The following is a 14399-nucleotide window of genomic DNA, read 5'->3' on the forward strand; positions in this document are numbered from 1 at the left end:
TGGTGGAAGGGACTTTGTGCATCTGAGGCCCTGTCACCTATTGCATCGGTGATACTCCAAATCCCACCTTCATCAGTGGCCTCTGAACGAAACTGGTCACTTTTTGGGAATACGCATACAAAGGTGCGCAACAGGCTGACTAACAAGAGAGTGGAGAAACTGGTGGCTATCCGGGCGAACCTACAACTTATTGAGCCAGATACAGAAGTGTCCACCACACAGCTAGGCAATGGCACAGAGGAGGAAATGGACACGTCAGAGTCAGAGAATCAGGAGGAGCAATGATGAGTAGAAGACTCAGAAGACTCATGAGTAGAAGACTCAAAGGGACAAATTACAGGCTAAATAAGCTGACGCTCTTATTTTATTTTATTTTAGATGGGTCTTTTTTGTGGGGGTTCAATAAAGTTCAAAATTATAACCTAAATAAAGTTTTGAAAGCCTGTTTTTATTTGTATGGAACAGTATGTCTATTTTGACGACAAAGATAATATAAGGGTCAGAGACAAAAACCATCAGTGTGCAAAAAAGCTCAAAATTCCTGAAAATTCCCATGGAAAGTTTCCTCTTTTAAAAATTCCCAGAATTTTGCAACCCTAGCACAAAGGAAGATGGTTATGGTGGTTGAAGGTCAAGCATCACAGTCCCAGGACATCGCTGCAGGAGTTCCTCGGGGCAGTGTACTAGGCCCAACCATCTTCAGCTGCTTCATCAATGACCTCCCTCCAACTTAAGGTCAGAAATGGGGATGTTCGCTGATGACTAGAGTGTTCAGTGCCATTCACAACTCCTCAGATAATGAAGCAGTCCATGCCTGCATGCAAAAAGACCTGGATTGGCTTGGGCTGATAAGTGGCAGGTAACATTCACGCCACAGAGTGCCAGGCAATGACTATCTCCAACAAGCGAGAGTCTAACAGCTGCCCCTTGACATTCAACAGCATTACCATCGTCAACCCACCATCAACATCCTGGGGGTCACCATTGACCGGAAACTTAACTGGACCAGCCACATAAATACTGTGGCAACAAGAGCAGATCAGAGGCTAGGCATTCTGTGGCAAGTGTCTCACCTCCCGACTCCCCAAAGCCTTTCCACCATCTACAAGGCAGAAGTAAGGAGTGTGATGGAATACTCTCCACTTGCCTGGATGAGTGCAGCTCCAACAACACAAGAAGCTCGACACCATCCAGGACAAAGCAGCCCACTTGATTGGCACCCCATCCACCACCTTCAACATTCACTCCCTCCACCACCAGCATACCGTGGCTGCAGTGTGCATCATCTACAAGGTGTACTGCAGCAACTCGCCAAGGCTTCTTCGGCAGCTCCGCCCAAACCCGCGACCTCTTCCACCTAGAAGGACAAGGGCAGCAGGTGCATGGGAACACCACCACCTCCAAGTTCCCCTCCAAGTCACACACCATCCTGACTTAGAAGTATAATCGTCGATCCTTTATCGTCGCTGGGTCAAAATCCTGGAACTCCCTCCCTAACAACACTGTGGGAGTACCTTCACCACATGGAATGCAGCGGTTCAAGGCGGCGGCTCACCACCACCTTCTCAAGGGCAATTAGGGATGGGCAATAAATGCTGGCCTTGCCAGCGACGCCCACATCGCATAAATGAATTTTTAAAAATACATAAGTCAGCTCCTAATAACGCCTATAAGCAATGGATTTCCCCCCACGCCCCCCAAGTTAAACAAAACACAGCAGACTTAATTTTTTCCCCACTATAAACTATGCCAGTTTTAAAAGCAGTCTGCAGTGCCCCAAAAATATAGTTGCTGCCAGGTTTTGAAAGAAAAGAAATAATGTATTTGCATAGCGCATCATTATATTATTAAAATGTCTCAAAGTACTTAAAACAATGAGTTACTTTCTGGAATACAGGAGTTATGTGAGCCAACCCATCTTGCAGGGGCCACGGTCACCTTGAGGGCCACTGGCAGCGCCGTCGTCAGCCTGTTCTGAGGCTGCAGGTCTGGTTCCAAGAGGTAGCAGAGTTCTGTGACCACCTCCTTGGTGAATCAGCGCCTCCGAATACCCTGCTCCTGGCTTAAGTGCAGGTAGGAGAAGTGCTCCCTGAAGTCCTCTAGGTGTGCAAGGCCTCCGGCTAAGAGCCCTCCTGCTCCTCATCCTCCTCCCTCTGCAAGCAGCTCGTCTTTGCTGCCTCTGCTCCATCTCCCTGCCATACTGCAGTGTGAGGGGGAATGCAAGTCGAGCCCCCATGACTGGGAGCAAGTGGTCTGACCAGAACCCTTGAATTCAGAACCAATGTCACCTCCACTTGCAGCACCACTCCCTGTCACCTCACCAGCTTTAAATAACTCTCGAAAGCTCCAAACAGTTTCACATACAGAGCCAATAGAAATCAAAAAATCAAGTTACAGTACCTGAAAGCTGCTGATCATCCCTTTAAATATTGCTAGTGAGCAGTCCCTCGTGCAGCTGAACGCATGTTCAGCTGTGCGTGCTTTGGAGAGGGCTTACAGTTGAATGGAGACATTGAAAATAGTAGGTCGTGCTTCAAATCAGCGTTATACGCTGGTTGACATCACAATGTCTCATTTGCATTCTTCTGCCGCACGCAGGCAACGGCCGCGTGACTGACCTGCCCAAAATGGCGACTGCCGTGGCCTGCGCCAGAAGCGAAGCGGCCACCATTTTTCTGCCGAAACAGGCCCAGAGTGGGCTTTTCTAATAGTGTCTAATTGGAATTCCAACTATACACTAATGCAATGTCCTTCCGAGAAGGGAGCCTGCCACCTTTACCTGGTCTGGCCTACATAAGACTCAAGTTCCACAATAAGTCACTGACTCTTAATGCCCTCTGAAGTGGTCTCACAAGCCTCTCAGTTGTAAACAATCGCTATATAGTTTTAAATTTGAGGTTGATAGATTTTTGTTAACCAAAGGTATCAAAGGCTACGGGGCAAAGACGGGTATATGGAGTTAGGTCATAGATCAGCCATTATCTCATTGAATGGCGGAACAGGCTCGAGGGGCTAAATGGCCTACTCCTGTTCCTATAGGTCACTAGTAAGGAAACAATCAAACAGACATATCGGCAATTATCCAGGCATCATATTCAGCCAAGACTTCTCTGCCCAAATTACTCTGCAAAGCCCTCCTCACTAACATCTGGAGACTGGTTCCCAAATTGGGATTGCAGTTCTACAGACGAGTCAAAAAATTGGTATAGTTGCACTCACAGAATCATATCCATCAGCCAACATCCCAGACTCCTCCAACACCATCTCCAGATATGTCCTGTCCTATTGCCAGGTTGCACCCGGCAGAGAAGGGGGCACAGTGATATAACGTTGGAGGGGGATGACCCTCGGAGTCCTAAATATTGACTTTGGACTCTGTGAAGTCTCGTGGCTTCAGGTCAAACACATCACGTGATCAACTTCAACGGCCCCCCCCACTGACAAATCAATATTCTTCCACACTGAACATCACTTGGAGGATGCACTGAGGGAAGTGAGCACACAGAACGCCACCTGAGTGGGGAACTTCCATGTCTGCAAACAAGAGTGACTCTGTTGCATCAGCACTGACCAAACTGGTGGACATAGCTGCCAGATTGGGCCTGTATCAAGTGGTGTGGGAACCCAACATGAGGGAGTAATCATCCTCACCATCTTACCTGTCATAGATATATGTGTTCGCAACAGAGCTGACCAGTACACAGTCCGTGTGAAGACAAAGTTTTGTTTCCATAGTAAGGACATTCTTCATTGCATAAGGTGGCACCACCATGGTGCTAAATGGGACGAACTAAGGACAGCTCCACCAGCCCCAAGTTGGGCATCCATGAGGTGGGCTAGGCCATTAACCAGCACAATCTGTAATCTTATGGCATGACACATCTTGCACTCCTCAATTACCATCAGGCCGGGAACCCAACCCTAGTCCAAAGGAACCATGTTCACCTGCATTCATATTTCCTCCGATAATGATAGCCCATGGTAGCCTACTGCAGAACCCAGACAACATCCAGGCCTGGGCTGACAAATGGCAGTTAACTGTTGCCAGACAAACAGCAGGCAATGATCATCTTAAAAAAAAAGGCCTAGCCATTTTCCCCAGCCTTCAATGACACCACTATCACCAGGCCCTCTACCATCAATATCTTGTTGTCACCATTGACTAGAACCTAAACTGGGCTAGTGAGATCAACATTGTGGCTACAAGAGCAGAGCAGAAGCTTGGTACTGAGCTCAACTCCTGACTCTAACCTCCCCCAAAGACTCTTCACCATCTACAGGACGTGCGATAGTATGTGACCCGCCTGGATAGCTACAGCCAGAACACCACTCAAAGCTAAACATCCAGGAGAGAGCAGTTTGCTTGATTGGTGCTGGACTAAACACCACTTTTTCCATTTCTGGCACATTATGGCTACAGTATGTACTATTTACAGGATGCAGCCACTCGCCAATGATAGTTCGACAGCCCCTCCCTCCCCTGTTACCTCTATGACCAAGAAGGAGAGGAGCAAAAAGGTTGTGGGAACATCACCTTCAAATTCCCCTCCAAGTCACACACCATTGTGATGGTCATAAATTGTCATTTCTTCAGTTTCTGGGTTAATATCTTAGAATTCCCCACTGCGTGAGCACCATCACCACAAGGGCTGCAGCAGTTCAGGAAAGCAGTGCAACCACCATGTTCTCAAGGCAACCAACGATGGCCAATAAATGTTACACTGCCAACCCTAAACACATCCAGAGAACAAATTTTTAAAAATGCTACATTTAACAATAACCATGTCAGTCATTCATTTGGCATTTAATGCCCAGTAACTATTTAAAATTATTCATTCAGTGCTTTTTCCTTGTTTAAAATTTCCTAAAATGACTTGCAACTTGTTAGCATTCTTCAGTTGAGAGGAGTCAAACTGAGCAGCAGATAAATCTGCAATGATCAGATCACTGCAGCTCCACAATCAGCCTTCAAGGAATGTTCAGTTTTCTGTAATACTTCCACTTTAAAATAACCTTCCACTAAGTGGTTCAGCTTTGAAGTGAACCAAGCATTTCCCCCAACTAAGACTGGTGGGTTCCAGCATCAGGCATCTTTGGAACCAGTAATTAAAGAGGGCCAGAATAGCTAGCCCTTAAACAACAATGTATGGTGCAGTTTTCTTCCCATCAGATTGCAATTCTTAGAGTCAATGCAGACTGAATACAGCCCACTCCAATCTCAATAAAGTCAAATGAAGCTGCCAAACGGTTTGAGGTTTGTAGGGGCTTGCACCATTACTCACGTCCTAAAACTGACACTTGCCAGTCAACAGGGGGTTCAAGTCGCTGGCAGGTTTTGAAGATCAAAGAAAGTGCAATTGAATGAGTGATAGCTTGCAAAACTTGGAGATGGAAGGGTAAAAAGGAAAAGAGACGGAAAGGTACTCTAAAAGGGATACACTGTTAGAAATTAGGGGTACCTAAAACGTATATGGTTACGCGAATGAAATTGTGATGCGGATAATACTATACTTAGATGATTGTTTCAGAGCTCGAGATAAAGTGCCTTTAGACTAGTAAAAAAGTAGCTGGATAGATGCTTAAATAAATGCCATATTATAATGCTAAGTTAGGATTCTGATTTAACAAAATTGCTTGCTAAGATGCGTAAGTTAATCAGTGTGTGAAAATAAAATAGAGGATATCTTTGGGAATTTAATGATTCATTTCATGGTACAATAGTCTGATAATAAATTGAAATAGTTAGTTGCACAGCTGGCTGACCGAACAGCTTTGAACAATGGGGCCTTGACTGGAGAAGTCTGAAGGCCGAGCCTGGTATGTCCGAGTTGCTGATTCTAGGCTGGGGAGGACAGTTCTCAGCATACTGTAAGGCCATAATTGGTTAAGTACAGGAACCATGTGCAATGGCTGCAAAGACCCCTAAAAGGTGGGAGGTAACATGAGGGTTGGCTTAAACAAAGAACTTGACATGCCATTGGGCACCTTGTTTTAAAAGGGAACCTCTATAGGTTAAATGGTCTTGTCCATATTCTACCCCAGATCCACCCCTAAAAAGAGTATAAAAGAAAGACCTGAAAAGCCCCCAGCATAGACGGTGGAGTGGAGAGCTCCCGAGGGTGAATCCATGCTGATGCTGGTCTAACACTAAACACTCTTGGGTAGGAGAGAGCGAGAGAGAGAGAGAGAGAGGAGCTGTTTGTGCACGCCAGCCGTTCTGTCAGAATTAGACCGGTATCCACTACTTGTCACGATCATATGTTTTTGCTGTATAACTGGTGTGTTATATCCGTCTTAAACTCCGATTAAACACAACATACCCAACAATATTGGTTGCAGCCGACCCTGATTATTTGAAAAGACCAGAGACAAGTTAATTTCAACAAATTATACACTTGAAGATGAGTTAAGGAAGGATCACAAAGAAGCAAGACAGTCTGGAATAGTGAGAAAGGAGGCATGGACATCAGTGAGAGGGATTTAAGGGGGAGAAATAAAAAGAAAATAGAGATCAGGAAAAAAGTTGGGAAGCGAGATAGTGGGGAAAACACAATGGAGGAACAACACAACACATGAAGAGAAGGATATGGTGAAGATAAGAGAAATGTGTGGGATAAACTTTTGTGCTCCAGAACTAGCCGTGCCTCTAGCCAAGCTGTTCCAGTACAGCTACAACACTGGCATCTATCCGACAATGTGGAAAACTGCCCAGGTATGTCCTGTCCACAAAAATCAGGACAAATCCAATCCGACCAATTACTGCCCCATCAGTCTACTCTCAATCATCAGCAAAGTGATGGAAGGTGTCATCGACAGTGCTATCAAGCGGCACTTACTCACCAATAACCTGCTCACTGATTCCCAGTTTGGGTTCCGCCAAGACCACTCAGCTCTCGACCTCATTACAGCCTTGGCCCAAATGTGGACAAACGAGCTGAATTCCAGAGACGAGGTGAGAGTGACTGCCCTTGACATCAAGGCAGCACTTGACCGAGTGTGGCATCAAGGAGCCCTAGTAAAACTGAAGTCAATGGGAATCGGGGGGAAAACTCTCCACTGGCTGGAGTCATACCTAGCACAAAGGAAGATGGTTGTGGTGGTTGGAGCTCAATCATCACAGCCCCAGGACATAGTGCAGGAGCTCCTCAGGGCAGTGTCCAACAAGCGAGAGTCTAACCACCGCCCCTTGACATTCAACGGCATTACCATCGCCAAATCCCCCACCATTAACAGAAACTTAACTGGGCCAGCCACATAAATACTGTGGCAACAAGAGCAGGTCAGAGTGTCTCACCTCCTGACTCCCCAAAGCCTTTCCACCATCTACAAGGCACAAGTAAGGAGTGTGATGGAATACTCTCCACTTGCCTGGATGAGTGCAGCTCCAACAACACTCAAGAAGCTCGACACCATCCAGAACAAAGCAGCCCGCTTGATTGGCACCCCATCCACCAGCTTAAACATTCACTCCCTCCACCACCAGCGTATCGTGGCTGCAGTGTGTACCATCTACAAGATGCACGGTAGCAACTCGCCAAGGCTTCTTCGGCAGCACTTCACAAACCCGGGACCTCTACCACCTAGAAGGACAAGGGCAGCAGGCGCATGGGAACAGCACCACCTCCAAGTTACACACCATCCTGACTTGGAAGTATAATCGCAGTTCCTTCATCGTCGCTGGGTCAAAATCATGGAACTCCATCCCCAACAGCACTGTGGGAGTACCTTCACCACACGGACTGCAGCGGTTCAAGGCGGGGGCTCACCACCACCTTCTCAAGGGCAATTTGGGATCGGCAATAAATGTTGGCCTTGCCAGCGATGCCCACATCCCATGAACGAATAAAAATGTGTGGGAGAGATGAGAGGAGAGCTGTGGTTCAGAAAAATTGTGGATGCAGAGGTAGATTTGGAAATAGAATGAAAGATGTGGAACATGAGAGAAGTTAGACAGATAGGGAACAGAATGGGCGGATTTTGCTCTCAGTGGCGAACAAACTGCTCCAGCCATTCATTGTACTTGCACTTGCCCACAGACTTTCTATGGGATATTACACTGGAACTAACTGTAAATTAGAGAGCCAAAATAGCATGGCACCCTCTACAGGAGATCTGGGACCTGAGTGAACAGGTCAAGCAACTGTGTATCTTCTTAACCAATCAGACTGAAGAGTCTGAACCAGGAAGTGTCAGTTAGAATATTTAATTCAATGTCAAATCCTGTACAGAAAGCAAAACAGAGAGGTAAAGAAAGAAGGGATTAAGAGAGACAGATAAGAAACAGAAAGAAGTAAATTACATTTTCAATTTTTTTTTAAAACTCTCCAACAATAATTAAAATCTGAAGGAATGAGACTCCACACTTGTAAGTTAATTTTCAGTGCCAGAGAGGTTGTTTGGCATTAATAACACATATCACGCCGTTGAAAATTTACATATACCGGAATGGACATGCCCAAACATTTTCTGGCAAATTTAGCGAGTACCTATCACGCAAGTACAGCAACTTCACACTGTTCCATGTATTTCAATGCAGAGTCTCTCAGCGGTATAGCACAGCTTCTGGAGGAGCAGGGTAACTCGGAAAACAACTTCCAGATTCCCTCGTTTAACCATGCATGTACGGTCACTGGAAGTTGCTGTACAGTTTACACTATAATCGTGAGCACTGATCTCCTCACCATTATTTCTACAGCAAAATCCAGCCCATTGTGTATGTACATGTGTGCTTGTGCAAGAGAGAAAGAAGGCAGTACAGAAGGGAACAGGATGGGTGAATGGCGACGCAAGACGTAACAAATTCCAGAGCAGTGAATGAAAATATTTTTATAAAAAATACTTTCCATTGTTAAAGTGTTTTATTAAGTCTTAACTAGAATCAAAACATCATTGTAGAATAACTTTTTAACTGCTTTTTTCTGAAGCGTAATTATAGTTGAAGATAGTATGTTCTATCCTAGATACGAGTGAGCTTCGTCAAAAGAAACGCATGTTAGCAGTCACTCAATAAGTATATTTGAGGGAAGTTTCCGCTTGTTTCTGCTAATTTTACGCCCAGATTCCAGCGCAATAGATCGGGGAATGAAAAATGCAAGTGAGTTACGCCCAAAACCACTTATGCTCTTGTATTCTGTGATCTTTTACGCTGGTTCAAGATTCAATGCGCCTGAATGAGGTCCCACCCACTGGCCATGTTCCCAGTTCGAAATTGCAAGATTTCACCGAATGCGCTGGTTCAATTTGGGCTCATTTTCTTAATCACACTTTAAAAGTTTTTTCATATCAAAAAGTATTTAATTTACTATGAAACTGACTAGTGTACACCAATGAAACGGTTAAATGGTTCAGTATAGTTCTTTTAAAGTATTTTTCAGTGATTTTAAATCCGGTTACTCATAAGTGAAGGACTAGACACCCTTATTAAAAATGTTTATTTTTGGTGTTAAACCCATTTTCAGCTGTATTAATAAAACTGTACCAGGTTACCACTCTTAAACACATCGTGGAATATTTTATAATGGAAAGAAAAAAAAAATTAGGTCCTACTACACTGCCCAATTGTACTGGTTCATGGAAGAGTCTACATTTGGTGATTATGCAATTGAATTTTAGCGGCAACTTCAACTGTAATCTAACTAGTGCAATTTCAAGGGCATTTTGGGCACAATATGCAATTGAATTTTAGCGGCAACTTCAACTGTAATCTAACCAGTGCAATTTCAAGGGCATTTTGGGCACAATTTCCCGATTGCGCATGAATTGGAAACTCTACTTCATAATGTTTGCACATAACCTTCTAAAACCTAGCTACCTGTGTATGGTGTTCAACGGGGGGGGGGGGGGGGGGAAAGAGAGTCTGCATTCTGGTTTAAAAAAAGGACGTCAAATGAAAAAAAGTGATAAATCCCAAAGATTGCAGGATGCAGCAATTTACTGTATCTCTAGTGAACCCCTTTAGAGGTCGCTGTATCAATTCTCAGACTAACCTTCATAATTATTTATCAACTAAACAACAGCCTCCAGAGGGACGAAGTTCAATTGATTCACACAAATCAACTGGTCAAACAGCTAAAGCAAAAGCCCTGCAAGGTGAACCAAACTTATTTTATTCCAAAACCGAGGGTCACGGTAGCAATTAACACATCGCGACCAGAGATCACTAAACCATCATCTAAGATCGTTTAGATTATCTCAGCAAACACCCCGAACATGTGGTACTCCCAAGCAGTTTCTCAGCAATAAACCTGCATCTCGAACATTTCACTTAAACGTATTTTGAAATAGTGCTCTCCTCCCCACCCCAAACTAAATTGGAAAAAGTCAACAACTGTTATCTAATGAATATTAGTCAACGTATGTAATGTTTGATAAATGCATTATTAATGAAAAAACAAAGAAAAATCATGAGTTTTAAATAACATTTTTCGGATGACATTTCTACACTATTTCAGGTAGATTGCATGCAAGGTCAAAGTACAGCGATCCCAGTTATTTTATTAAATCCTTACCTCTGTGCAAAAAGGTGTCAGCTCTGAATGTACAACTGGTTGAACATACGTATGAAACACAGATTCAATCTCCAGGGTCCTGCCGTGTAATTTTAGGATTGGGAATTCTATAATTTCCTGGAAGGGGGGGGGGGGGGGGGGGGGGAGAAATGACAAATAAAGTAAACAGATTCATTTTTTCTTCCTTGGACATTGCATAAAACACAGGATTTTTGTTAGGTTCATGCACATAGGTCCTGCCTTTAATGATAAACATATGATTATTACAAGGACTTTACAGAAGTAAATCGTGTTTTTAAAATGTCCCTGCCGAGTTAAATTTAGTTTTTTTTTAAACATTCTTTAGACTAATTGATCATTAGAAATCATATGTCTGGCATGGGTCCATAACATTTCAAAGTGTCACATATACAAAGTGCTTGCTTTAAAAAAAAAAAAATTTTCTCAGGATGTGGGAGACTCTGGCAGGTCTGTATTTATTGCCCATTCTAGTTGCCTCAGAAGGTGGTATTGGGGCCAATGTTCCCTCTAATTATTTTTGGCGCCGCGTGGCCCCTTTAAGGGGCTGCGCGGGTCAATCAAAATACCGCACATACGTGGTTTTTGCACTGAAAAGCCAGCTGTGTGGGATCCCTGGAGCTTCGCGCAGCTGCGCAACTTAAAAGGGAACATTGGTTGGGACTTCTCCTCGAGTTGGTAGGTTTCCAGCAGTGCGAGGGAACCTAAAAATATTCAAGAAGAGGAAATTAGTGGATTTAATTTAATTAAAAAATGGTAATGGAGAAAATAATAAGACTTAAGATAGACAAATGTCCAGGACCTGAGTTTCCACCCTAGGGCAGTAAAATAAATAGGTGAGGAAACTGCAGGTGCATCAGTCATAATTTTTCAAAGCTCTCCAAATTCTGGAATTGTGCTTTTGGATTGGAAAATTGCAATTATTTAAGGGATGTAGGCAGAAACCAGGAAACTACAGACCTGTCAGTTTAACATTTGCTGTGTGGAAGTTACTGGAATCTATCATCACGGACAGAGTGACTGAGCACTTGACTAAGTATCAGCTGATCAAAGAGGGGCTATATGATGTCTGAATAATGTAGCTGAAATTTTTGAGGAGGTCACATAAGAAACAGGAGCAGGAGTAGGCCATTTGGCCCTTTGAGCCTGCTTCACCATTCAATAAGATCATGGCTGATCTTCTACCTCAACTCCACTTTCCTGCAATCCCTCGATTCCCTTAATATCCAAAAAATCTATCGTTCTTGGTTTTGAATATACTCAACGACTGAGCCACCACAGCCCTCTGGGGTAGAGAATTCCAAAGATTCACCACCCTCTGAATGAAGAAATTTCTCCTCATCTCAGTCCTAAATGGCTGACCCCTTAATGAGATTGTGAACCCCGAGTACAGGAACAAGGATGTCTTGCTGCAGTTGTACAGGGCCTTGGTGAGACCACATCTTGAGTATTGTGTGCAGTTTTGGTCGCCTCATCCGAGGAAGGATGTTCTTGCCATGGAAGGAGTTCAGCGAAGATTCACCAGGCTGATACCTGGGATGGCAGGAATGATGTATGAGGAGAGATTGGGTCGATTGGGCTTGTACTCGCTGGAGTTTAGAAGAATGAGAGGGGATCTCATTGAAACTTATACAATTCTGACAGGACTGGACAGACTAGATGCAGGAAGGATGTTCCCGATGGTCGGGGAGTCCAGAACCAGGGGTCACAGTCTAAGGATAAGGGGTAGGCCATTTAGGACAGAAATGAGGAGGAATTTCTTCACCCAGAGAGTGGTGAACCTGTGGAATTCTCTACCACAGAAGGCAGTAGAAGCCAATTCATTAAATATATTCAAGAAGGAGTTGGATATATTTCTTAAGGCTAAAGGGATCCAGGGGTATGGGGAGAAAGCAGGGACCGGGTATTGAAATTGGAAGATCAGCCATGATCGCATTGAATGGCGGAGCAGGCTCGAGGGGCCGAATGGCCTACTCCTGCTCCTGCTCCTATCTTCTATGTTTCTAGACTCCCCAGCCAGGGGAAACATCCTCCCTGCATCTACCCTGTCAAGCCCTATAAGAATTTTGTATGTTTCAATGAGATCACCTCTCATTCTTCTAAACTCCAGAGAATATAGACCTAGTCTGCTCAATCTCTCCTCATAGGACAATCCCCCCAATCCCAGGATTCAGTCTGGTGAACCTTTGTTGCACTCCCTCTATGGCAAGTATATCCTTCCTTAGGTAAGGAGACCAAAACTGTACACAATACTTCAGGTGTGGTCTCACTGGGGCCCTATATAATTGCAGTAAGACATCTTTACTCCTATACTCAAATCCTCTTGTAATAAAGGCCAACATACCATATGCTTTCCTAATTGCTTGCTGTACCTGCACGTTAACTTTCAGTGATTCGTGTACAAGGACACCCAGCTCCCTGTGAACACCAACATTTCCCAATCTCTCACCATTTAAAAAACTCTGCTTATCTATTTTTCCTATCAAAGTGGATACCTTCACATTTCTCCACATTTTATTCCATTTGCCAATTTCTTTCCCACTCACTTAGCTTGTCTATGTCCCCTTGAAGCCTGTTTGCATCCTCCTCACAACTTACAAAGCTGGGTGGGAATGTATCAGCAGCAAACTTGGATATATTACATTTGGTCCCCTCATCCAAATCATTGATGTAGATTGTGAATAGCTGAGGCCCAAGCACTGATCCTTGCGATACCCCATCAGTTACAGCCTGCCAACACGAACATGACCCGTTTATTCCTACTCTCTGTTTTCTATCCGTTAACCAATCCTCAATCCATGCTAGTATATTACCCCCAATTCCATGAGCCCTAATTTTGTTTAATAACCTCTTGTGTGGCACCTTATCGAATGCCTTCTGAAAATCAAATACACCACATCCACTGGTTCACCCTCATCTATTCTGCTAGTTACAACCTCAAAAAACTTGTCAAACATGATTTCCCTTTCATAAATCAGTGCGGACTCTGACCAATCCTATTATTATTTTCTAAGTGCCCTGTTACCACGTCCTTAATAATAGCTTCTAGCATTTTCCCTCCTACTAATGTCAGGCTAACTGGTCTGTGGTTTCCAGTTTTCTCTCTCCCTCCTTTCTTAAATAGTGGGGTTACATTTGCTACCTTCCAATCCGCAGGAACCGTTCTAGCATCTATGGCACTTTGGAAAATGACAACCAATGCATCCACTAGCTCTATAGCCACCTCGTTCAAATCCCGAGGATGTAGGCCATCAGGTCCAGGGGATTTATCGGCTTTCAGTCCCATTAATTTCTCCAGTACTATTTTTCTTTTTACTAATACTAATTTCTTTCAGTTCCTCATTCTCGCTAGACCCTTGGAGGTAACCTTGTGACATGGGTTGGTAATTGGTTGGGAGATAGGAGACAGAAAATAGGCAGGCCTGTGCAAACTGGGTGCAGGAAATGATCCCTGCACCAGAATGGGTAGGCTTAAAGTCCACCTGGTATTTGGCCTCGGGCATACCAGCAAGCTGCTGGGTCATGGAAGAGGGATTAGGAGGGATGGGGCAACCAGGAGGGGAGAAGGCAGCAATTGAGAGAAGATGGTCGGCAGAAATCGGGAGAGGGTTGTAGGCAGCAACCAGTGGTGGGGTGGGCGGAGAGAGAGGAGGAGAAGAAGTGAGCGGTGGCTGGCAGCGGTCCATGGTTTTAACGTGGTGTCAAGGGGAACACTAATCCTTTTGGCTTCTCTCCCTGTCTTTCCTTTCAGGTGGGAGGCAGTGGGTACTTCGGTGCAACAGGGAGAGGAGCTGCTGAGGGTTGCAGGCTACATCTTCCGGTGCCAGGTGGTGGAATAAGATGCTTCTAGCCCTCAGTGGTTCTCTCCCATCA

The 14399-nt window shown here is 44.5% G+C and overlaps 1 protein-coding gene across 7 annotated transcripts in view; it reads right to left on the reverse strand.

Annotated features, from left to right (window-relative positions):
* LOC147122194 (ERI1 exoribonuclease 3-like) overlaps positions 1-14399 on the reverse strand; it is a 491903-nt gene that overhangs the window by 416193 nt on the left and 61311 nt on the right. For 6 of the 7 annotated variants that reach the window (XM_085983080.1, XM_085983077.1, XM_085983073.1 and 3 more), the window contains exon 3: positions 10509-10625. The exons of the other annotated variant lie outside the window; for it this stretch is intronic. In XM_085983080.1, the coding sequence (XP_085839206.1) occupies positions 10509-10625 (117 nt within the window). The remainder of the gene's footprint in view (positions 1-10508; positions 10626-14399) is intronic. 7 annotated transcript variants of the gene reach the window in all.

The sequence above is a fragment of the Somniosus microcephalus genome, chromosome 3 (assembly GCF_052327205.1).
Source record: "Somniosus microcephalus isolate GS21.2 chromosome 3, FLI_Smic_1.0, whole genome shotgun sequence".
Taxonomy (NCBI): Eukaryota; Metazoa; Chordata; class Chondrichthyes; order Squaliformes; family Somniosidae; genus Somniosus; species Somniosus microcephalus.